The 25446-nt window shown below is 39.5% G+C and overlaps 1 protein-coding gene across 3 annotated transcripts in view; it reads left to right on the top strand.

Moving 5' to 3' along the window:
• The window catches only part of mbtps1 (membrane-bound transcription factor peptidase, site 1), a 139673-nt gene that overhangs the window by 7469 nt on the left and 106758 nt on the right, over positions 1 to 25446 (top strand). For all 3 annotated transcript variants that reach the window (XM_043707205.1, XM_043707204.1, XM_043707203.1), the window contains exon 2: positions 24572 to 25066. In XM_043707205.1, the coding sequence (XP_043563140.1) occupies positions 24916 to 25066 (151 nt within the window). In that variant the 5' untranslated portion in view covers positions 24572 to 24915. The remainder of the gene's footprint in view (positions 1 to 24571; positions 25067 to 25446) is intronic.

The following is a 25446-nucleotide window of genomic DNA, read 5'->3' as shown; positions in this document are numbered from 1 at the left end:
TAAGGTCACCCCTCAGCCTCCGATGCTCCAGGGAAAACAGCCCTAGCCTGTTTAGCCCCTCCCTGTAGCTCAGATCCTCCCAACTGGCAACATCCTTGTAAATCTTTTCTGAACCCTTTCAAGTTTCACAACATCTTTCCGATAGGAAGGAGACCAGAATTGCATGCAATATTCCAACAGTGGCCTAACCAATGTCCTGTATAGCCGCAACATGACGTCCCAACTCCTGTACTCAATGCTCTGACCAATAAAGGAAAACATACCAAACGCCTTCTTCACTATCCTATCTACCTGCGATTCCATTTTCAAGGAGCTATGAACCTGCACTCCAAGGTCTCTTTGTTCAGCAACACTCCCTAGGACCTTACCATATTGGGGGTCAGAGTGAAGAGTACAACAAGAAGTCCTCGGTTCTGAGGAAGGCTCACCAGACCCGAAACATTAACTCTGATTTGTTTTCAGATGCTGCCAGACCTGTTGAGTTTGTCCAGCAACTTCGGCTTTTGTTTCTGATTTAAATTGTTCCTTTATCTCAGTAACCACTCGTGGTAAATGATACAAGTTCTGGGAAACAGTTTTATTAGAATACTGTTTCTCCTCATTGTGATTTATCTTCACAAAACATTTTGCAATTTAAAGTCCTCTAATGGATTCATACCTTAACTTCCGTCCGGTTTTTTAAAAAAATTGAGTTTCATAGCCACAACATCTTATTTGTCTTGTGTTTTTATTGTATGTGTTTTGACTGTAATATTCCTGGTATAGGATGCCTAACCTTAATACATCTGGTCAATCAGTATTATTTACAAAATTTCAAATATCCGTGCTTTTGCATCCAATGCAGGCTCATCTTTCTAATGACATATAAGTTTTCTTTGTATGGTTCCTGAGATTACTTGATCCTTGTTCCCAGGAGAGCCATGGACTAAGAAGATATGTGGATTCAGTTCCAATGGTCACTTTTGTCAGGAGATTAATTTAATGGAGGTTGATGGAAATGGACTATGTACAGTCATGTGGGCTATAAGCTGGATAATGGTCATTAAATAGGTGATTAATTACTATAATCCTTTTGGTGACAAATTGGAACTTTGGGAATATTTTCTAGTTTGAAAATGTAACTTGTTGAAGTTATTTTCAAGGGATAAATTTATATTAAAGCAAGTCCTTTAGATGTGCACTAGCTAGGCTAGATCTGTTTTCTCTTAGTTTCCTCCGAAATGGGCAATAGTTTTATGCAACTGTGTTGCCTCCTGAGCCATTTTAAAGAGTAGTAAGAGTTTATTTCAGATCAGGTAGGGATAGCATTAGTGAACAAATTGAGATTTTATGGCTTCTTTCACAGTCTACCTCAAAGTCGCATCACATTGAAATCATTTCCACAACTCGCTTCTTTGGAATTTGAATGCTCAACATTTGGATTTAGTACTTAAAAATGTGTTGCTGGAAAAGCGCAGCAGGTCAGGCAGCATCAAAGGAGCAGGAAAATCGCGTTTCGGGCATAAGCCCTTCTCCAGCATCTGCAGTCCTCACTTTCTCCTATTTGGATTTGGTAGTCTAACTGCTCCAAGTTCTGGAACAACATCCATTAAAGTTTATCTGAAAATTCTGTCAAGTCAATACACTTCTGATTTTATTTTATTATTTTGAGTTTTAGCACCTTTTGGTTCCCAGTGGTGATCTCAGTCTTGCTTTGCATGACAGTGTAGTCAATTCTGGAAACTACTGCTGTTGTGTCCCGGTCCCACTTCCTAGAGATCACAGTGACAACTGTATTTTTCAGACAGCCGCAGACAAGTTTTCCCAAACTGCAATATCTGATTAGCGCATATTGCATTATTATTGCACTGTTTTTACAGCCAATTTGATCAGTTTCATATACTGAAGACACTCTGCCTGTGCTACCTGCCCTTTATTTCTCAGGAGTTGGGTAACTACCACAGGATTTTGAATTTTTGGCAAAGGAATTTAACTATGTTGTGTTTATTTTGAGAAGGGTTGAAGGTTGTACGCCTCCATCAACAATGGAGATTTCCTTTTTGACCTGCAACATTTTTTTTTGACAACGAATATATTGGGGGCAAAAGAGTTCTTGGCCAAATTATCGAGGTGATTTGAGGGGCAACATTTTTTCCTTTTGCTGTAGTATTTATTGCTTTTGGTTGACAGGTAAGGCAACCCTGTCCTGTAAATGTTTAAATAACAATTTTCACTTTAGTTCACCTGTCTCAAAGTGAGGATAGCTTCTTGTGTTCTTGGAGCAAGTAAAGACTTGTATTTATATAATGACTTCCGTAGAGAATACTTTGCAGGTAATTAAATTTTTTGGAATGTTGGAAACATTACAAGCCAAGATAGTTCATCGTTTTTAACTAGGGATGGATGTTGGTGCTTTTCTGATTGGTGCTATACTTCAAGCAATTCCAACACAAGTGAAAGTCTTGATTTCCAGTTGCTTTTGTTTTTGCTGGTTGTTGTTTAGGGTTTAGCCTGAGCAAACCTCAAAGTCCTTCGTATCAGGGCTGAAGTTTCCCCTGAGGTAAATTATGTTGTGATAACCTGTGTTGGTAATTGCCTCTCATCATCTTTTGATGATGATCTGAATAAATGATCCCAAGTTGTAGCAGAGTTTACAAACCCAGTTTGTGATAAATATACAGTTCATAATGTATTTGCATTTCTGTCTTTGCTTAAATAAGTATCTTTCTTTTGAAAACCTGATTTAAACAAAAGACCACTCACTTGAAATTTCATAATGCTTCCTGAGCCAGGCTGGCACCAACTTATCTTTCAGTTGTTGAGGTGCTTATTCGTGAGGTGCTTGAGCCACCTAGGGCATTGTCCCCTCTCTCTGATCTTCAAAATTGTAGTCAGTGAAAGTCGCTACCTTAGAATGTGACATTTCTTTTGTACTGTGACCAGGACCTCTTCGTAATTTGTGTTTGTGTGTGTGTGGATTGAGTAGAACAGGTTCTTAAGCAGCAAATTTGGAGAAACTGAAGATCAGTTCTCTTAATCAGTTGAGAAAATAAATTGTGATCCCTGGGATTGTTAAAGATTTATCACTTCAGGCTGCCATTATTTGGGTCATGGTGAACTTGAAGCTTGAGGAATCAATTCCCAGACAACCTGAACAAGCAGCTTTCTGTTGACGTGAACACTTTGTCCTTGGGAATTAACCCTTAAACTTGCACTGTGAAGATCATGAAAATTCCTAAAACAACTCTCAAAGATTGTTTTTTTTTTAACCACAATCAATTTGTATTTCCCCTATTCAATACTTTTAAATCCTTCAATTTTTCAACCTTTGCCATCCTGAGTTAAAAAAACACATGCGCGTTATAGTCCAACAGGTTTATTTGGAAGTGCTTGTTTTCGGAGTGCTACAATCTAAGTGAGAGTTGCATACAAGTTTAGAATACCTTGTCACTGCTGCAGAATGCCTTACGTATATGTAAATATAGCAGGACAATATCTTTTCATGTACTTTTCTGTTTCTGCCATGTGTGTGGCGAGGAGATTGGCAGAATCTCCCAGTTCACTACATCCTTTGGCCCAAGTTGATATATTCTGAGTTGAATGAAGTGTTAAAGAATTATTGACTTTTGCATGGTAGCAGATTTACTCTTTCTGCCTCCGATGTTAAGAGTCTTAAGTCAACAACATTCACTGGAAAAATAAGCAAATTGACTTTAGAAGTTTTGGAGGTTTGAGCATATGGGTACAGCATATCCTGTTAAACAGGATATCATGTGGTTTTGTCCACTTTCTTTCAAATGGGAACTTTCAGAAAATTCAACCCAAGTCAGTCACCATAGTACCTGTTATTGATTTGTAATTAAAATAGCAGGAGGATGGGAGCCTATGCAGCAAGACAGAAGAAAGGGAAACCAGTGCAAAAGTAAAATTCCGAATGGGAGACAATAAAAGTGATAAGCAGAGAATCCATGGGCAAGAATCATACAGGGTTACAATGCAAAGTAATGCAATTAGGGCTAAGAATGTTAAAAAGACAAGTCTTGTGTTTTAATGTATAGAACATTTGCAATAAAGTGGATGAAGTAGTCCTGCTAATAGATCTAAATGGTTGTGGTATAGTTGGGGTTATCGAAGCTTGGCTGCTGAGTGGCCAGGGCTTGGAAGTGAATATCCAGGCACACTCAGTTTTTAGAAAGGACAGACAAAAAGGAAAAGGAGGTGCGGTAACATTACTGGTTAAACAGGGCATTAAAGCAACAGAGAGGAAGAATATTAGCTCTGATGAAATGGAATTTGTGTGGGCAGAGCCAAAACAAACAGAGGTAGAAAGTAAAATTTGGTTAGGAGTGGGGAGTCCTGTGTATATCTCCAAACTGTGTTTGTAATGTTGGGGAAGGCATTAAGTAGGAAATTAAAGACCCAACCAATAAAGGTGCAGCTGTAATTCAGGTGACTTACCACATGAAAATTTGGCAAATCAAACCAGTAACCATGCCGCAGAGAAGGAATTCCTAGAGTGTATGCAAGGTGGGTTTGAGGATTACTACTTTGAGCAATCAACTAGAGAACGGGCCACCCCAGACTTGGTATTGTGTAGTCAGGAGCCATTGGCAATCTAGCTGTGTGAGATCCCTTGGGTAAGAGTGACCATAATATGATAGAATTATTAATTTAAGATAGAAGGTGATAAAGTTGACTCTGAATCTTGGATCATGAATCTAAATAAAGGAAACTACAATGGAATGAGGTGTGAGCTTGTGGTGTAAAATTATGTCCCAATACATGTGTGAATCATAATGCAACACATGTATTGGGCCAAGCAGTGGAATGTGGTGAAAGGGTTAAAATTGTGTCCCAATACATGTGTGAATCTAACTGAAAATGGAAGGTGTCGCTTAGTCCCGTGTGAATCTTATTATACACCTTCCCGTGTGAATCTTCTTATCTGTATGTAACCAGAATGGAATGTGTTTTTTAGCCTTGCTCTGCTGTTCACATGAATGTTTATATCTGGAAAAGAGTATATCAGCTGGAAAAGTCTCCAGTTCGGTAGAGTCTGCTCCGGGGTTGCGTTTAACCGCCGTGCTTGGGTTGTTGGCAACCGCTCTACGAGAACTGACGGCTCCCAGTTCCGGTAACACGTAGAGTGAGTATAAACCAGACCCGTTGTAAGTACGAGACCTGGTTGTGGCGACGCTGCGGGGAATAAAACACTTATATTCTAGCAGACTCGCCTCTTGGCTGTTTGTTCTGTGTCAGACTACTTTCCTGCGAGCCTGGTCCTTGACCTTGAGAATTTTTTAAAACAGAGCTGGGTGTGATAAAATACATTACCTACAGTGACAGCAGTGACAAACATTTAAAGAGTTCATAGAGGAATTGTAATAATTGTTCATTCTTGTCTGGTACAAAAATATAATGGAAAAGGTAACTCGATCATGGCTAACCAGGGAAATTGGGGATGGTATTAGACCCAAGGAAAAAGCCAAAAAAAAGACCTGAGGATTAAGAGCAATTTTAGTTTTCAGCAAAGGAGAACAAAGGAATTGATTAGGGGGTGGGTGGGGGGGGGGCGGAATATAAACTGAGAGTAAGTTTATGGTAATATCGAAACTGTAAAAACTTCGATAGGTATGTGAGGACAAATGTAAGTCTCTTGCAGTTAGAAACAGGGAACGTTATAATGAGGAACGAAGAGATGATGGACCAAATAAATACATACTTTGGTTTTGTCTTCACCAATAACATCCCAAAAATGTTGGGGAGAACACGGCCTAGTGCCAGTGAGGAGCTGAAAGGAATCAATCGGAGGGAGATGGTATTGGGGAAATTGATGGGATTTAAAGGCTAATAAATCCCCAGGGCCCAATAATCTACATCCCAGAGTACTTAAGGAAGTTATGCTTTAAATAGTGGTTTCAAGAATCTGTTCTCTGGAACTGCTCCCGTAGGTTGGATGATAGCTAATGTAACCCTGCTATTTTAAAAAAACAGATGTGATAAACAAAATTATAGTCCACTTAGCCTGACATTGGCAATGGTGATATTGTGACAGTCCATTATAAAAGATTTAATAGCAGAGCACTTGGAAAGCAGTGACTGGATCAGGCAAAGTCCGCATGGATTTATGAAAGGAAAATCATGCTTGACAAATCTTTTGGAATTTTTCAAGGATACAACTAGTAGAGTTGTAAGCGAGTGGATATGATTTACTTGGGCTCTAAGAATTTCAATAAAGTCCCAAATAAGAAATTGACATATAAAAATAAAGTGCTTAAAGGGATTAGCAGTGTACAGATGTGATTAGACAACTTGTTAGCAGATAGGAATCAGGCAGATAGAATCAATGAATTTTTTCCAAGTGACCAGCAGTGACTAGTTGGTTACTGTGGCGATTAGTACTTGGAAATAAAACAGAAGTTGCTGGAAAAGCTCAGCAGGTCAAACAGCATCTGTGAAGAGAAATCAAAGTTAACATTTCAGGTCCGGTGACCCTTCATCAGAACTGTTCTCTATGCCAGGTGCAGCAGACATTGAAGAAACCAAATGGTATGTTGTACTCAAATCTTCTCACAATGAAGTCCAAGAACAGGAATGCCTTGCTGCAGTTGTGTAGTCCTTTGTGAGACTCCACACAATACTCTAAATGTAGTTTTGGTCTCCTTACCTCAGGAAGAATGTTCTGGCTGTTGGGGAAACACATGAGAGGTTTACCAGACTGATTCCTGAAATGGTGGGACTAACTAGTGAAGACTGACTGAATCAATTAGGATGATATTCACTGAGTATAGAAGAATGGGGGATGGGGGGGGGAGGTGGTCTCTTTGAAGCCTATCAAGACAGATGACGCAACCTGCTCTTGGGAAATAAGGTAGGATAGGTGACTGAGGTGTCAGTGGGGGAGCACTTTGCAGTCAGCAACCATAATTCTATTAGATTTAAAATAATGATGGAAAAAAGTATACTAGATCTAAAAGTTGATGTTCTAAATTGGCAAAAGGCCAATTTTGACAGTATTAGGCAAGAACTTTCAAAAGCTGATTGGGGGCAGATTTTTGTAGGTAAAGGGACGGCTAAAAAATGGGAAGCCTTCAGAAATGAGAGAACAAGAGTCCCGAGACACTATATTCCTGTTAGGGTGAAAGGAAAGGCTGGTAGGTGTCGGGAATGCTGGATGATTAGAAAAATTGAGGTTTTGGTTAAGAAAAAGAATGAAGCATTATGTCAAGTATAGACAGGATAGATCAAGTGAATCCTTAGAGTATAAAGGCAGTAGGAGTATACTTAAGAGGGAAATCAGGAAGGCAAAAAGGTGACATGAGATTGCTTTGGCAAATAGAATTAAGGAGACTCCAAAAGGTTTATACAAATACATTAAGGACAAAAGGGTAACTAAGGAGAGAATAGGGTCCCTCAAAGATCAGCAAGGCAGCCTCTGTGTGGAGCCACAGAAAATGGGGGAGATAATAAACAAGTATTTTGCATCAGTATTTACTGTGGAAAAGAACATGGAAGATATAGAATGTAGGGAAATAGAAAGTGACATCTTGAAAAATGTTCGTATTACAGAGGAGAAAGTGCTGGATGTCTTGAAACGTATAACGGTGAATAAGTCCCCAGGACCTGATCAGGTGTACCTGAAAACTCTGTGGGAAGCTAGGGAAGTGTTTGCTGGACCTCTAGCTGAGATATTTGTATCATCGATAATCACAGGTGAGATGCCGGAAGACTGGAGGTTGGATAATGTGGTGCCACTGTTTAAGAAGGGTGGTAAGGACAAGCCAGGGAACTATAGACCAGTGGGCCTGATGTCGGTGGTGGGCAACTTGTTGGAGGGAATCCTGAGGGACAGGATGCACATGTATTTGGAAAGGCAAGGACTGATTAGAGGTAGTCAACATGGCTTTGTGCGTGGGAAATCATGTCTCACAAACTTGATTGAGTTTATTGAAGAAGTAACAAAGAGGATTGATGAGGGCAAAGTGGTACTTGTGATCTAATATGGACTTGAGTAAGGCGTTTGGCAAGGTTCCCCATGGGAGACTGGTTAGTAAGGTTAGATCTCACGGAATACAGGGAGAACTAGCCATTTGGATATAGAACTGGCTCGAAGGTAGAAAACAGAGGGTGGTGTTGAAGGTTTGTTTTTCAGACTGGAGACCTGTGACCAGTGGAGTGCCACAAAGGTTGATGCTGGGTCCACTACTTTTCATCATTTATATAAATGATTTGGATGCGAGCATAAGAAGTATAGTTAGTAAGTTGTCAGATGACACCAAAACTGGAGGTGTAGTGGACAGTGAAGAAGGTTACCTCGGATTACAACAGGATCTTGATCAGATGGGCCAATGGGCTGAGAAGTGGCAGATGAAGTTTAATTCAGATAAATACGAGGTGCTGCATTTTGGGAAAGCAAATCTTAGCAGGACTTATACACTTAATGGTAAGGTCCTAGGGAGTGTTGCTGAACAAAGGACTTATACACTTAATGGTAAGGTCCTAGGGAGTGTTGCTGAACAAAGAGGCCTTGGAGTGCAGGTTCATAGCTTCTTGAAGGTGGTGTCGCAGGTAGATAGGATAGTGAAGAAGGCGTTTGGTATGCTTTCCTTTATTGGTCAGAGTATTGAGTACAGGAGTTGGGAGGTCATGTTGCGGCTAAACAGGACATTGGTTAGGCCAGTGTTGGAATATTGTGTGCAATTCTGGTCTCCTTCCTATCGGAAAGGTGTTGTGAAACTTGAAAGGGTTCAGAAAAGATTTACAAGGATGTTGCCAGGGTAGGAGGATTTGAGCTACAGGGAGAGGCTGAACAGGCTGGGGCTGTTTTCCCTGGAGTGTCAGAGGCTGAGGGGTGACCTTATAGAAGTTTACACAATTATGAGGGGCATGGATAGGATAAATAGACAAAGTCTTTTCCCTGGGGTCGGGGAATCCAGAACTAGAGGGCATAGATTTAGAGGGAGAGGGGATAGATATAAAAGAGACGTACGGGGCAACGTTTTCACGCAGAGGGTGGTAAGTGTATGGAATGAGTTGTCAGAGGAAGCGGTGGAGGTTGTTACAATTGCAACAGTTAAGAGGCATTTGGATGGGTATATGAATAGGAAGGGTTTGGAGGGATATGGGCCGGGTGCTGGCAGGTGGGACTAGATTGAGTTGGGATATCTGGTCAGCATAGATGGGTTGGACCGAAGGGTCTGTGCATCTCTATGACTGTATGTTTGAGATGACCAGAACCAGGGATCACAGTCTAAGGATATGGAGTATGCCATTTAGGACTGGGATGAAGAGAAATTTCTTCAGCGGGGTGAGCCTGTGGAATTCTCTGCCTTAGAAAGTGATTGGGGCCATAATGTTGAATGTTTTGAAGAAGGAATAGGTTCTTGGGGCTGAAGGAACTAAAGACTATGGGGAGAATACAGAAGCAGGGTATGGACGATCAGCCATGTTCGTATTGAATTTCAGGGTAAGCTTAAAGGCTGAATGGTCTATTCCTGCTCCTATTTTCTGTTTCTGTGTAACTCAGATTAGCTTATTATTTCTGAGTCCACAGGTTATGTGACCCTCTCTGTCCTTTAAAACAATTAATACAATTTCTACCTCTTTCTGTAAGAGCATGGAACTTTCTCCTGCTGCAAACAGTCATTTTATTCAAAGGTTGAAATGAAGCACTGTGCCATGCGACTGAAAGAAATGGTTTACAATACTATCCCTCACTAAGGCTGTGCTCTGAAGCATTTTAAATTTGGCCGGCATAAGAATAAGCATATGCATATTGCTCATTTTGCCATGTTGTACCATACAACAGATTTTTCTTCTTTCTTTGCATTGCCTTTTTAAAACTTATCTGTGTGGTGGAGTTTTGCAAAGAGTGTCATATCCTAACTTCTGCACGACATAATTTTGCTTTAGCTGACAATGTTGCTGACAATCCTCTTCTTACACTGGGACCAGAACTAGTAAGCTAAAAACATTGAAATTTGATGGATCTCTAGGTTTTCTTGTGAAATCGTTTGAAAACTTATTTTATGTAGTGTGATAGGTGAAGCGGTATAGATCTTTGCAGTGTCGTAACTACTGTTAATTATAGAATTAGTATTTAATAATTTGGTAGTATAGGTGGTGACTGTTGGACAGAATATTACATTATCTCTGATTGAAACTGCTAATGTTGCTTTTTACTTTTAGTGGAGCCTTTCACTTGTACAACTTTGAAATTCAACACAACCAGATTATGTCGTCGAGCCTTGGTGTTCCCTTTAACTCTGGCACTAACTTATACTTGGCCTCGATTTTTTTAAAAAAAACTCTCATTCTTGTTTGTTTTCAGATCCCTCCATGACTTCCCTTTCTTATCTCGTCATCTTCTCCAACCTCTCAAACCCCTTAGATATTTACACTCTTACGACATCTTGAATATCCTTAATTTTAATTGGTGGCAGTGTCGTCAGCTGCCTTGGCTCTAAGCTCTGGAGTTCCCATATGGTCCACCCTCCAATTCTTTACATTCCTCCCTTTGAGAGACTCCTTAAAAAAGAGAGAAATGTAGTAATTCACAGATTTGAGATTAACCTTTGTTACAGGATTTTGGGGAAAAGGCAAATGAGTGTTTTGAATTGGCTGTCTCTTTCACAGAGTCTGCATGGATATGGTGAGACAAACGGCTGCCTTCCCTGATTTGGTTTTCCATAAAAATAAAATAATAGAAGTACAGTTACCTCCTCTGAAGAGAAAAGACTGATTTTGATGTGTCACCTTTATCCGGTGGAATGTTATACATCTATCAAATTATAACTTGTTTTTCTTCCTCACAAATGCTTACTTAACAACTGTTACATTGTTAGGCAATTCTTTTTTGTGATTTCTAACTTTGTGATGTTCCCTTTATCCCATCACACCTAAAATATTCTTGTTTAGACCTTTATTCATCAGTTATGACTTTGAGATTGACCTGGTGAGCATATATTTTTCTGGGCCCCATAAATGGTTCCAAACTGAAGTTAGGCCAGGCGTGTTTAGCAGTCCTGTTCATCAAATTCCAACTTTGAGTCTTGCTGTTGTTATCTCTTACCACGTTGGTTATCAACATTTTAATCTCCTGTTCTTCTGTTGCCCAGTTTTATCCCTGGAAACAGATGATTTCCCCTCACCCACATACTGCAGCCATGTTTCTGCTTTCTAACTACAGCATTGGCTTGTGTAGATACTATGGTGATGGTACCATGATCATTTCAGAGTCCTGAGACCTTGATCCTACGCCAGCGGGAATGGGCGCCAAAATAAGCTGTACTGTTCCTTTTTATTACAGTCAATAGTGGGCTTTTGTCCCTTGGTGAAGATTGACAGGTATAAAGTACAATATTGGGAGGTTCCTGGTAATAAGGTAATGTTCTCGCACCAGCTTCTATGCTTAAGTAAACAAATTATTAGTATTCTGTTACAGGAGTAGACAGATTGTATTGTGAATTTTATTTTTAAGATGTGAGGCTAAACTAAGCTATCTAAAGGTCAGAATGAAATAGTAATTGCATTAGAGAAATCTGATATTTAAACAGAATATTGTTATTTGCTATACAAACTTGTCTTGTTAACTACCTTCATGCCTATTTTGCCCATTTGTTCTCACTGGACTAGAGAAGTTTGGGAATGAGTTATCAGCAAAAGTCTTGGTGGATTGTCAGCTTGGTCTGTATGACGCAAGTGCCACACTAATGTGATTGACTTTTAGTCTGAAGTGGACCAGTGAGCTGCTCAGTTGTGACTAACACCATAAAGAATGGTGGCTGCAGAGCTTCAAGGAGGTGAGGACCATTTGTTTTCTGAGATAACTAAGAATGATTGAAAAATGCTGTCTTTGCTAATGACCCATTCTGCACACCCAGAGGTGAGTATCTGCTTCATCATCATCTCTTTTCTTTCTCTTTTCCAATTCAGCTCTTAGCTCTGGATTCTTCGTTAAAGTGCTAACTTTCCAGCCTTTATGCAGTTGACTTACCTAGAATTCTGCTGCCAATGGTAACTGCCACTTGGCCATTACTTCCTTCCTTGATCTACATCCCTTGTTTTCTTTTTTGTCTTGATCAAATGTCTCATTGGCTTCACACAATGCTAATTCTGCAGACTCCTCCCATGTTCTCCTGTTTGTTAACTCTACTTCTGAATTGCTTTTTTTAAAATCCATTCTTGAATAAGAGCCTAATATTGGAGTATTGCGTAGATCTCTATCCTTAAGGGAGGATGTAAATGTATTGTAAATGGTTCTGGGAAGTTTTACAAGAAAATCTTGGGCAGGCTAAGTTTTTGAAGCTGCTAAAGTTTAGAAGATGAACAGAAAACTGGCTGAAATATGACAGGAAGGATGTGGAGACAGTGTCTCATCCTGTGGGAAAATCCAGAACTACTGTTCAGAAATTCGGAATTGTCCATTAAAGGCAATAATGATTTGTTTTCTTCAGAAAGTGGTGTCTCTTTGGAACTCTTTCCTTGAAAGGCAGTGGAAGCAGAATCCTTGAAGATTTTTAAGCTAGAGGAACATAGCTTCTTAATAAGAAGGGGATGAAAAGTTACTGGGGTGGGGCTAGGGTGGGAATGGGAGGAGTAATCATATCCACTGTGATCTTATTGAATGTTGTGGTAGGCCGGAGGAACAGGATGGTTGGCTCGTTCTTCTATATCATATGTTTATACTTTTCATTCCTCCTCCTCCTACCCTTTGGTAGTTTTAGCTTTGCTTTCAAAATTTTTAAAGAATATCTTTATGAAAAGTATTTATCTTAACTAACCTTTCTGTCACTTAATTTTTCTTTATATATAGTGTTACATGTCTTTCTTTCTTCTCTCTTCACCCCCCCCCCAAAAAAAAATAAAAGCCAAGAAATTACCTTAACGATCATTCATGTGCAATGGGGATGTGCTGATATTTAGATATCAAGGTTCTATACTTGAGAAGACTGACACGGCACATACTGTTGCCGGTCTGTTGACAGCAGTGCCTGCTTCCTACCAGTAACTTCATGTTTCTTGTTTCTCCAGCTGGTGTTGAAGAAATTTGCATTTTATTTGCTTGAGGATGACTATTGGACAGGACACCAGGGAGATCACCTTTGTTCTCTGGGATTGTTTACATCTGCTTGACCGGATGGATATGGCTAGTGTTGAATATCTCATCTGAAAGACAGCAGTCTGGCATTGTAATTTTGCTTTGCAGTGTCAAGCTGAATTGTGTTCTCATTGAGAGTGGTGCTTGAACCCACAACTTGGCTTCTCTGGACTTTCCTCTTCTAACCGGCAATTCTGATAGCCAGAATATGCACAGTTTTCAATTAACTGGACAACTGCAGTTTTTTTTTTGTTTAACATTAGTACTGAGGGCTAACATTGCAGGATTGCTCAAGTAGTCCTAGAATATAAGGAAGCCTTAATGTTCAGACATTCAGTAACAGGTCTTGGGAGTTGGAGTTGGCTGTCACTACTTCTGCTCAGAAAGATAAACAAAAACAACGATACTTGCAACAACATTTCCTTTTCTCCAGCTCTTTCACAACAATGTTAATTTCTTTTGAAATGCTGATATTGGTTAGGCTGAAAGGATCTTTGAATAGTTTTTGTCTGTTTCTCATTTATTTTTGCAGTTGGAAACCAGTCCTCTGTCACTGAAATTCTCTGCTTTCCTTTTCCATCTGGTGTATAGATTGGCATCATCACTGTTTTGAAGATGAGCTTGACTTTAGAAGCACTGTTAATTTATTCAGTATGTTTATATCCCGCTGAGTGATTATAAGCCCAGCAACCTTTTGTATTGAAGGTTTCTGTAATCCCAGTTGCTGTGTTGCAGTGATTCTTGACACCGTCCTACTGATGTAGGTTATGTTACCTTCTCGGTCTTTTATTGGCCCCGTTCTTTCATTTTGTCTGCCACTGCCTAACCACCATCCCCAAAATGTACCTGCTCTGCTATCCCTACTAAGAGCTTTCACTGACCTGTTATGAGTGTTAAATACCAGAACAATTAGTTGTAAAGATTGGAAACTTTTGTGAACAGCAAACTTTAAAAGTACTTTGACTGTAAAGTACCTTGTTCATTTGAACCTTTTTTTGTTCTTTCGCTTTCTGGTAGTGAATTTCATGTCTGTGGACCTGTTGGCAGATAATTAATGAAAATGCCTGGGGTAAAATGGTTTATGTTTAGACAAAGTCAATGCAATTCCTTGTTTTGTGATACTAAGGTATTGTGTGACTGTTGTTTGGAGCACAAGAGTGCACATCTGGAAGGGGGGAAGGTGATGTCACACTGAATAATATGGCTTTGAAGTGTGGATCATGAGGTACTTCTTGACATTGAATAAAGTAGAGCATTGTTTGTATAGATCTGACCTTTAGCATTATTCCACTTGTTTCTCATTCTCTTTGCTCTCATCCTCTATTTTGTTCAAACCAACAAATGATAGTTGTGGATTAAACTGTTGCAAGGGATGGCACGGTGGTTCAGTGGTTAGCACTGCAGCCTCACAGCGGCAGGGGCCCGGGTCCAATTCCAGCCTCCGGCCACTCTGTGTTTGTGTTTGTGCATGTTCTCCCTGTGTCTGCGTGGGTTTCCTCCAGGTGCTCCGGTTTCCTCCCACAGTCCAAAGATGTGCAGGTCAAATGGATTGGCTATGCTAAATTGCCCGTAGTGTTAAGTGCATTGATCAGAGGGAATTGGGTCTGGGTGGGTTGCTGTTCAGAAGGTCGGTGTGGACTTGTTGGGCCGAATGACCTGATTCCACACTGTACGGAACCTAATCTAAAAAAATACACTTCAGATTAATTTCCTCCCATGTTTACTCTTCTCCCATCCATTAAAATTCTTATTTATCTTCAAGTCATCTCCTCATCTCCAAATTGCGAACATTTGACAAATTTCTGTTCTTGTGTGTGGCTTATATAATACAGATGAATAAGTATGTTTGTTGAATAGATGAGTTGCATTTGTAAAATCTGAATTACCAAGAGCAGATCAGCAGGCACAGTCATGTTCCTAGCTCTAATGTTATGGCTTTTAAATGTTCCCCCATCTAAGTATAGATTGTGTTTTTTTCCAACACTGCTGCTTAAGCTTTACTGAAATTTTAACCTCTCATTTGCCATGAATAGAGAGAGACGCAACAAGATTAACGATAAACCATTTAAGTATTGTGTTCTATACAATGGTCAGTGTGCCCTCTCAATAATTTCAGAAGGTGTAACAAATACTCTTAATTCAGATTTCCATTAGTAGGCAAGTTATAACATACAGTGTAGCACTGTAATCCTTAATCGAGAAATACTGGAGTAGATTTTTTCAGATGTAATTGAATTAACAACAGTTTAATGAAAATATAAGAAAGTTGAGATATTGAAATTCACTATTGTCATGCAAAGACAAAACATGTCCAAATCATAAAAATGCTAGCTTGTGCTAAGCTGAATTGAAAACAAAATCTGAAGGCTTTTCTTCTTTAGGCTTTGAGTGAATTTGTTATTCTCGCCAGTGCTGTAACCTAGTTAAATCTCAGTTGTGGTTAGGTTGTCATCGAATAAGTTTAGCAGCAGCACCCATCAGATGGAAGTTGTACCTGACTGCCATTACTTTTAGGCAGTTACTAAATGGATGAATTTATAGCCTATTAGTTATGTTACTGCGCTAGCTCACAGGACTGTGTTATCATTTCCAAGGGTGATATCCTACCCAGATCAGAAAAGTACCTTTTGGGGGGGTTACACTGATCTTCTGATGTTACTATAGGAAGTTCAAAAAAAATCCCTGCAGAACCTAGATACCCAGAAGTAAAAGTTGGAAAATTGAATTTGATAGATTGAGAAAATGCCAGGGCTTGCTCTGTGAAAATAAGTAATTGCTGTTGATTCACTCAACCTTCAGGGAAGGTAACTTGCTATTCTGGATCCCTGCTGCACATTTCTCCAGTTACATAACTGCTTAACTCTTAACCCATGAGTAGGTTAGTAAGCCAACTAGTTTAAATATCATTTAAAAAAAAAACCTGCTACAGAACCGAACTGCTGTGGCTTAGCATCACCACAAGAGCTGCAACAATTAAAGAGCTGCCACAATCTCTTTGTGATTAGAGATTGCAGTAAATGTTATATAACCACATCCTAACATCATCATTAAATATTCTACAGGCACTTTTATGTAGGAGTGCTATTGGGTCCCTGGGTGTGGTCTTGTGCATTTAAAATGAAGCTGAATGTAAGGCACTTGCTTAAGATTGACCTTAAGGTTGAAGAATTGTGAATAATCTATTTTCCTTGAAACTGACCTTCATAATTTCCGCAATTGAAATATCATTCTGGCTGTGTGGGACCCGTACTCTTGAAACTCCTGATACCAATATCGATCCTACTCAATATACAAACATCTCCTGTCTGCTATTTGAATAATGGAGAGCGCTGATAATGGTTTAAATTATTAATGCATTTGTACTGGCTGAGATTCTGTAGAGTTGCTGGAGGACTGACAGAGTTGAATTCTAGTTAATGTATTCTGGGCTGAATAAGACATTTCATAACCCTTATGATTATGCCTGTTGAATTCAATGTGGTGATCGACGTGTCCTATAATTTGTTATCATGTCCTGATTGTGATGTTTTGTTGTACGAGTTATGGTAACCAGATGTCCTGGTCTGTCTTCAAATTTCTGATGTTCTCCAAATTTGCTCAGATCACGTGGTCTTCATCATTACTGGCTTTTGCATGGGATCAATGTATTTTCTTTTCTCTCTCCCTTGAGTTGCTTCCACTTTACCCCCTGCCTCACATTTCATTTAGTATTAGTAAAGTAAAACCCTGGGAATTGGAACGTCCGCCACTTAAGTGGCTGTACCAACATGCTCCACATGTGCAGAAATCTTCCTTATTGGAGTCCAGAGGGGAATCAACTGGGTGACAACAAAAGTTTGGCAGTGGTGTCACTTAGTTAGTCTGATGGTACCCATTGACAAATTAGCAATAAATGTGAGCAAGGTGACTGGCAAGCTTAATTGACTATTAACCCATGACTAGGTGAGCAGTCAAAATTCTAATCTGTTGGTACTGAGGTTACATTGTTGATTGTGTATTTCTCTGATTGTGTTTCTATGTGCAATTAAGCCATCCTTGAGATATGTTCATAAGTTTCAAACTTCTGGCTGAAATTTGTTTTGTTGGAGCACACCTTGTGTAAATTAAAATAAATGAAAGTTTTCAATGTTCCTGAGATTTTCTTGGTAATGCTATTTATGTTGTTGTAAGGTGCAAGACCTCCTGCCCAATCAAACAAAGCACACCGCCAGAAAATTGTATTAAGGTTAAGAATATTTATGGAGCAATTCAATTGCCTTTTACTTTTTATGTTGTCATTTTCTCAGCAAAGAATCAGCCTTTTGACATCCATAACTGTTCATCTCTAGAATCAAGTAAAAATAAATAATTCTAATTATGTTCTGTTACTGCTGAGATTACATATTTGACTAGCTGTTGACTTTAAGTTGCTATAGTGGATGCAAGATAATTAGATAAAAGCATGTTGTAGGTAGTATGTTTGCATAGATAGAGAATCGATGAGTTAATAGATCGAATAGAAGATAGAAAGTTGGGATAAAGGAGGTACTTTCAAGGTGGTAACTTGTTACTAGTGAAGTATCATAGAAATCAATGTTGAGACCACAATTACTTCCAATAAATATTAATGACTTAGATGAGAAAAGTGAATGTATTATAGCCACATTTCCAATTTGTGCAAAAATAGGTCGGAAGGCAAGTGGTGAGAATGGTGCACTGCTGAGGAATATAGACGAGTTAAACAAATAGACAAAATCTTGGCAGATGGTTAGTAGTGTGGGAAAATGTGATGTTATGCATTTTTGGTAGGAATAGAGCTGAATGTTAATTCAATGGGGAAAGACAGCAGAAAGCTACAGCAGAGTTATTTAGTGGTCCTTCGGTATGATAAAACGCTGGCTACAAGTGCAGTCGGTAATGGGGAAGGCAAATGGAATATTGTGCGTTTTATTTCAAAGGGAATGGAAAATCAAAATTGGGACGTCTTGCTAAAAGTATATAAGAAGAGTTTGAGTACTTCGGGCCTGTACTCATTGGAGTTCAGAAAAATGAGAGACAACCGTATTGAAATATGCAAGATTCTTATGAAATTTGACAGGTAGAACAGTTGTTTTCCCATTGTGGGAAAGTCTAGGCCTAGGGGGCACTTTCTCAGAATAAGACTGAGATGAGGAATTTTATACCACGGAGGGGTGTTAATACTAGGTCATTAAGTATATTCAAGGCTGAGATAAACAGATTTTCAATCAGCATTGGATTTGAGGATTATGGGGAAATGGCAGGAAAATGGAGACATAATCTCATTGAATGATGGAGCAGACTCTACATCTGCTCCTGGATCTTATGGTCTTAATAGCAGGTATACTGTTCCAGCAGTTATTTACAATCCACAAGATGAAGATACCCTCTATCTAGTCTGAGACTTCCATCTTTTAATTGTTATTATAATGCATAATGACAATTGATTATGAAGATACCTTATGTACATTGCTTTGTCATATGTTGATTCAGATTTCAAGTAAGTAAAAACCTTTCTGTTAATATTGGAGGACATGATCAGAAATCAAGTCACTCTTGGCACTTTTATACATGCACACAAACACTTTCTAATGCCCAACTTTGATCAGCAGAAATCTTAGCAATTCAATTAATCAATTTCCTAGCCAATGAAAAGCATTTAAGCTGAGGGGAAAAGATCTGGCTGATTAGAGTCAGAGTTATAGAGATATTCAGCACAAAATTAAATAAGTTTAGAAAAGGTTACTGACAGGCAAGTGTATTTATTTCAGGCATTCATTTTCAAAGTTACTATGTAATGAACATTTTCATAAAGCTCCACATAAGGAATCAGGAAATGGCATTGGTCAGGATTTCATCTGCACCTTTAGATCAAAGACATCGACCCAATTTTGACTTTTTCCAACCCTAATGCAATTAGAGCCTCTTATAAAGCAAATTGTTAGTCCGTACGAACACAAGATATAGGAGCAGAATTAGGCTGTTCAGTCCATTGAGTCTGCTCCTCCATTTGATCATATGCTTCTCAATCCTGTTCTCCTGTTTTCGCCTGTATCCCTTGATCTCCATACAGATCTGGAGGCTATCGGTGTTTTTCTTAAATACACTCAATGACTTGTTCTGCACCGCTTTCTGAGGCAGCGAATTCCACAAATTCACTACTCTGACTGGAGAAATTCCTCCTCATTTCAGTTCTAAAATGTCATCCCTGCACTCTGAGGCTGTGAACTTTGGTCTTAGTATATTCTACTAGTAAACACTTGTCTCCGTGTCTACTCACTCCAGAATTCTGTAATGTTCAGTGAGATTCAACCCCTTTCCCCCCCATCCTTCTAAACTCCATTGAGGACAGACTGAGTCCTCAACTGCTCCTCCTGTGACAAGCCATTCACCTCCAAGTTCAGTCTTGTAAACCCCTTCTGGACCCCATCCAATGCTAGTCCATTCCCCCTTGGATATGGGGCCCAATACTGCTTACAATATTCCCATTGTTGCCTGACTAGAGCCTTACACAGCCTCAGCAGTACATCCATACTGTTGTATTCTAAACCTCTTGATATGAATGCTAACATCGCTTTTGCCTTCCTAACTACCAAATGAACCTTCTCTTAATCTTAAGAGAATCCTGAACTCGGACTCCCAAGTCCCTTTTGTCCTTCAGATTTCTGAAGTTTTTCCCAGTTTAGAAAACAGTCTACGTCTCTTCTTCCTACCAAAGTACTTAACCTCACTTTGCCACATTGTATTCTACCTGCTGCTACTTTGCCCATTGTCTAAGCCTTTCCAAGTCCTTATGCAGCCTTCCTGCTTCCTCAATGATATGTGACCCTCTCCAATCTTTGTGTCATCTGCAAACTTACCAACAATGCACTCAGTTCCATCACCCAGATCATTAATATATAACTTGAATAGTTATGGCCACAACACTGACCCCTGAGGAACTCCACTAGTCGCTGGCTGCCATCCTGAAAATGATCCCATTATCCTTACTCTGTGCCTTCTGCCAGTCAGCCAATTCTCTATCCTTGACATGTAGGTGGATTGGCCATGCTAAATTGTCTGTAGCATCTAAGTATATACAGCCTAAATGGACTAGCCATGGTAAACGTGGGCTTACAGGGATAGGGAGGGAGCACGGATTTGGTGGGATGTTCTTCAGAGGGTTGGTGCAGACTTGATGGTCGAGCAGCTTCTTTTCGCACTGTACCAATTCTATGATAACTATTGTGATTGCATTTCTATGATTACCTTGCTCCTAATGCCATTGTCTCTTATCTTAGTTAGCAGCCTTCTGTGTAGCACCTTGTCAAATGCCTTCTGGAAATCCAAATAGTTCAGGTTAGCTGGCTGTCCTTTGTCTAACTTGCTTGTTACCTCCTCAAAGAATTCTAGCAGATTTGTCAGGCATGACCTCCCCTTGACAAAGCTGTGTTGACTCAACCCTACTTTACTATGCACTTCCAAGTATTCTGCAATCTCATCCTGAATAATGGATGTAAAATCCCACCGATGACTGAGGTCAGACTAACTGGCCTATAATTTCCTGTCTTCTGCCTCCCTCCCCTTTAAACAGGATGCTACATTAGCCATTTTGCAATCCTCTGGGTCCCTCCCTAGCTCCAGCGATTCCTAAAAGAACTCCCACCAATTTCTCCACAATCTCCTCAGCTATTTTCTTCAGAACACTAGTATGTAGTCTATCTGGTCTGGGTGTTTTTTTTCCCCCCACCTTCATTCCTTTCAGCTTCCTCAGCACCTTCTCCTTAGTGATGGCCGCTATACTCACTTCTGCTCCCTGACTGTTGATGATCTGGTATGCTACTGGTATTTTTCACCATGAAGAATGGTGCAGTGTACCTGTTCAGTTCCTTTGCCATTTCTTTATTCCCCCTCATGACTTCTCTAGCCTCATTTTTAAGTGGTTCGGTGTCCACCTTCCTCTTAGCTTTAATATATCTCAAAAAAAGATCCTCCTATCTTTGCATGACACTATCCCTGACGAAAGAGAATTGTTGCAGAGTATTGAGTTTTCTTTAGAGGCCACACACACTCCTGTGGGTTTGCAAAGGGAATTAGTAATTGGGTGTCTTAATAGTGTCACCAACCTTCAGATGAGTGGTGAAGGCATGGTGGTACTGTGGCTGGACTAGTAATCTGAAAACCTCAGATTTAAATCACACTGCAGGAATATAATTTGAATTCTGGAATTAAAAGTCCAATGATGACCGTGAAACTGTTGTTGATTGTCATAAAAGCATAGTTGGTTTGATAATGTCCTTTTTATGGGAGGAATCTTGCTGCCTTTACCTAGTCTGACGTACATGTTGACTGTAAACTGCACTCTGAAGTGGCCCAGCAAGCCATTCAGTGATATTCAAGGGCAAATAGGGATCAGCAACAAATGCTGACACAGGCAGCAACACCCTCGTTCCATTAATGAAAAAAATACTATGGGAGATGTCACCACATGACCTCCTAGCTTCATTTGTTTCTTGGCTGGAATCTTGCTTTTCAGCCTTCTGCTTGTCAGCTTTGAATTCTAGCATCTGCAGTTTTTTTTTTGTCTCACCAGTTTCTGTCAGCGTCTGTGAAGTTTGCATTTCAAATCAGTGATCCGTCAGGACTAGAAGCAGCTCGGAAAAGGTGTTATTTATGTTGATAATAGGGTGGGTAGGTCAGATAGGTGGAGATGGAGGGAAGGCAAAGGGACTGTAAGGCAGGGGAGAAGCAAACCTAGGTAGGTGATCATGGGATCAACATGTAGTTAAAGGTATGGTGGTTCTGGTGGAAGCACACCATTTCATGACAGGATTTTGGGGGTAAGTAATAAACAAGGAAAGAGCTATTCATGCTCTGAAATTGATGTTGAGTCCTGAAGCTCTAAGGTACCTAAAGATGAGTTGTTGTTTCTCCCTTCACTGGAACATGCTGGAGGACAGGATTACTGACATGGCTTCTAGCTGCTTCTAGTTCTGAAGAAAGGTCATTGGACTTGAATTGTTAACTCAGTTTTTCCCTCCATAGATGCTGCCAGTCCTGCTGAGTTTCTTCAGCCTTTTCTGTGTTTGTTTCAGATCTGGCGTTTCAGCATGTGGAGTTCTTTTAAGCTCTTTTTTGATAACACATTCATTAGTCAGCTAAAAGTTTTTGTGCTCAGTCCTGGAGTGGAACCTGAATGCGCAAGCCTCTGGTCTAGTGGCAAGTGTGACTCTCACCTCCTCAAATCGTGTTTAATTTGGCAGCTATCGGTTTATGAAGCAGTTGTCATTGTCCTGAGTTTGAAATAGACTTCTGTCCCAATCATTGATCTATTGTTGGTTTTCTCAAATTATCGTTGAATTTTGGAAGAGAAGCTTTAGATTCTAAAATATTTCAAACTTTTTTTAAAACTAGAGTGATGATGCATGTTTGAGCTTTTGTTTCAAACTGAGGGAATGTGAGTTTAGAATAGAGTTTAGAATTCAAGTACTTGAATCTTGAGCATCTTTCTCCACTTCACGTTCTTCCCATGTGTTCATTTTAAAAATACATGTTCTGCTCCAAATGTCCATGTTTGTGAAGACTGCTAGTTTGTTGATGGCCAGAAGATTTGATCAGTATTTTTTCCCTCACCTTTTACTGTCTGCTCCTTTTGATCTGTTCACTCCTCAGTATTTGCCCCAGCCTATTCAATCTTTTCCAGTGGGTGAAACCCCTTAGTTCTGTTATTGACTGAGGGATAAGCTAAGACCAATGTAACAAAAACACATTTTCTGATCATTTACGTTATTGTTTGTGCAAGTCTGCTGAATGCAAATTAGCTGCTGCTTTTCTACATTACAGCAGTGGCTATACTCAAAACGTGCTTTAGCTGTATTACTGTACAGGTCTGGTTCCTGACTGAAATTTTGCTTGATATATCGTAGTATTTGTTTTGGTTTTAATGAAGTAGCCTCTTACTGAAAACATAAGCACACAAAGTCGCAGATTTGGTTTTCCTGATAATAGGAAATGTAGATAAAGTGGACTAAACCCAAACTATTTACACAATATGAGTTTAGAGATTTTGAAGCAAATGGTAAGGTAAATCCCATTAATTCCAAACCACTCTTCTATCATATCCAAGATCACCCCAGTACAGTGCTCACCAGAGAAAAATCCCATTCTCTAACACCGCGATAGATTAGATTTAAATTGTAATTTCAACACCCAGCCAGGAAAACCTGAAAGCCTTTTCCTCGAGCTTTCTTACATCTGAATTGAAATAACCCCTCTTCAAATAACCTTGTCAAGGTTTTAGTCAAACACTCCTGGTCTAGAGCTAGTACTAAACTCCTTGTTCTAAAGTAACTTAATTTTGCTATCTTCCTTTACTTTGGGAGTACTGCTTTTATACATTCATCTTCACCCAAAACCTTTCCAAGACTTGGCCAAAACAAACCTTTAAAACAGAACATTATTTTCAGCTATGGGTGTTTTCCATGAGCTTTGAAGAAAACATGTCCAGAAATTTCTAACAGAAACCATCATGTTTACTCGGTCATAAACTCTCCTAATGTACCTCTGTATCAAGCAACCACTTCGGTTGCAATTTAATCATTAAACTGTTCAGGTACACAGGAAAACCCATATTTCACTAATTCAAAATTGAAACGGCTGAAGTTAACATTAAATATAATGGTGTATGTTAATCTCTCATGCTACACCACAATTAAAATTAAGTGCATATTGGATTTGAACTCCTTGTACCTACATAAACACTTGCTTTTTTTAACTGAGAAGTAAGTCTTGGAGAAATGAAACCGCAGCTGATCATTGAAATTTTATAAATTTCCAACGTAAGTATGGACTTTGGACTGTAAAATAAATATTCAGACTGTTGATTACTTTTAACATGCTCACAAACAATGTCTTTTTGTTAATATGGCTGAAACATTTGAGGGTGTGTTTGTGGTTTTAATAGTCTTTTTGTCTGGAGCAAAATTAGATATTTTAAAGGTTTTCTTTCCTCATTTTAGATGCATTTCACTAGCTTGTTTCTAATTGCTAGGCAAGCTGCTTAAAATCAATCAGAATCTAACATATCCAGTATTTATGTACTGGTTTCATTTCAAGACTGGACTATTGTGGATCACAGTGATTCTTCAGAAGATCCTCTTACTGAATCTCTGAATGAGACAGCTTCCCCTAATGGAGGACTAGGTGGTGCAAGAGCATTCTGTTACTTTGCAATGGAACTTGTGATTCGTTCATGAGAATACTTGTTCTGCTTGTGGTAGAAGACTGTAGACCCCTTTTGAAGGGCAGGAGTAAATATTCTCGGGTTGGTGATGAAGGCATGCTCTTCTCGATGTTGAAGAAGATTTGGTCTCTTCTAACTTTCTGTATAGTCCAGATGAATGGGATGCTGGGTGGATTAAGGGGAAAAAAAAGTTATTCTGCTACTTGGATATTTACCCCACACCCCAACAATCCAGTTGAAATCCTAACTTTCTCCACTTCTCTCTCTCATTCCAGTAAATAGACTCAGCAGTGGTGGTGAGACTGGTGGATTTGCATCTTGCTTTCCTCTCTCTCTCTGACAAATGGAATCTCCAGTCGTTATACTAAAACGTTAGTGATTGCAACAGTCAGATGCCATGGAGAAGAAACGGAGAAAGAAATGAAAGCCTTCTGAGCTGGGTTGTACTATCAACAACTGCTTAAAAATGGAAACAAAAGTGATTTATTTTGCAAGCATCTCTTTCAAATTGAACACCAGTAAGCTAATCTTTTCGGTGAGGAAAATGAACTGATCTGTGAGACAACACAAAACGGATTGGATTTCTGGATCTTTGGAAACATTTAATGATTTTGTGACCATGCGATTTGAGAGTGGCTGGCTGCTGCTGGTAGTGATTGTTGTATTGTGCAATGGAGGGCGACTTGGTACAGAATTGCGAAACAAGATTTGTCCAAATTGTACCCATCTGGCTCTGAAGTTAGAATACACTTCCAGAGCTGTTGAACATGGTAAGTAATAAAAGTTTCAATTAAAATGACATGCTTTTCATAGAACCTTAGTTTGAAATGTCTTGCAATTGTTTTTTAACACATTTGATAAGACCATAAGATATAGGAGCGGAAGTAAGACTATTCGGCCCATCGAGTCCACTCCGCCATTCAATCATGGCTGATGAGCATTTCAACTCCACTTACCCGCATTCTCCCCGTAGCCCTTAATTCCTTGAGACATCAAGAATTTATCAATTTCTGCCTTGAAGACATTTAGCGTCCCAGCCTCCACTGCACTCTGTGGCAATGAATTCCACAGGCTCACCACTCTCTGGCTGAAGAAATATCTCCGCATTTCTGTTCTGAATTTACCCCCTCCAATTCTAAGGCTGTGTCCA

Source organism: Chiloscyllium plagiosum, chromosome 17 (assembly GCF_004010195.1).
Source record: "Chiloscyllium plagiosum isolate BGI_BamShark_2017 chromosome 17, ASM401019v2, whole genome shotgun sequence".
Lineage (NCBI taxonomy): Eukaryota > Metazoa > Chordata > Chondrichthyes > Orectolobiformes > Hemiscylliidae > Chiloscyllium > Chiloscyllium plagiosum.
This window is presented reverse-complemented; position numbering and strand designations above follow the sequence as displayed.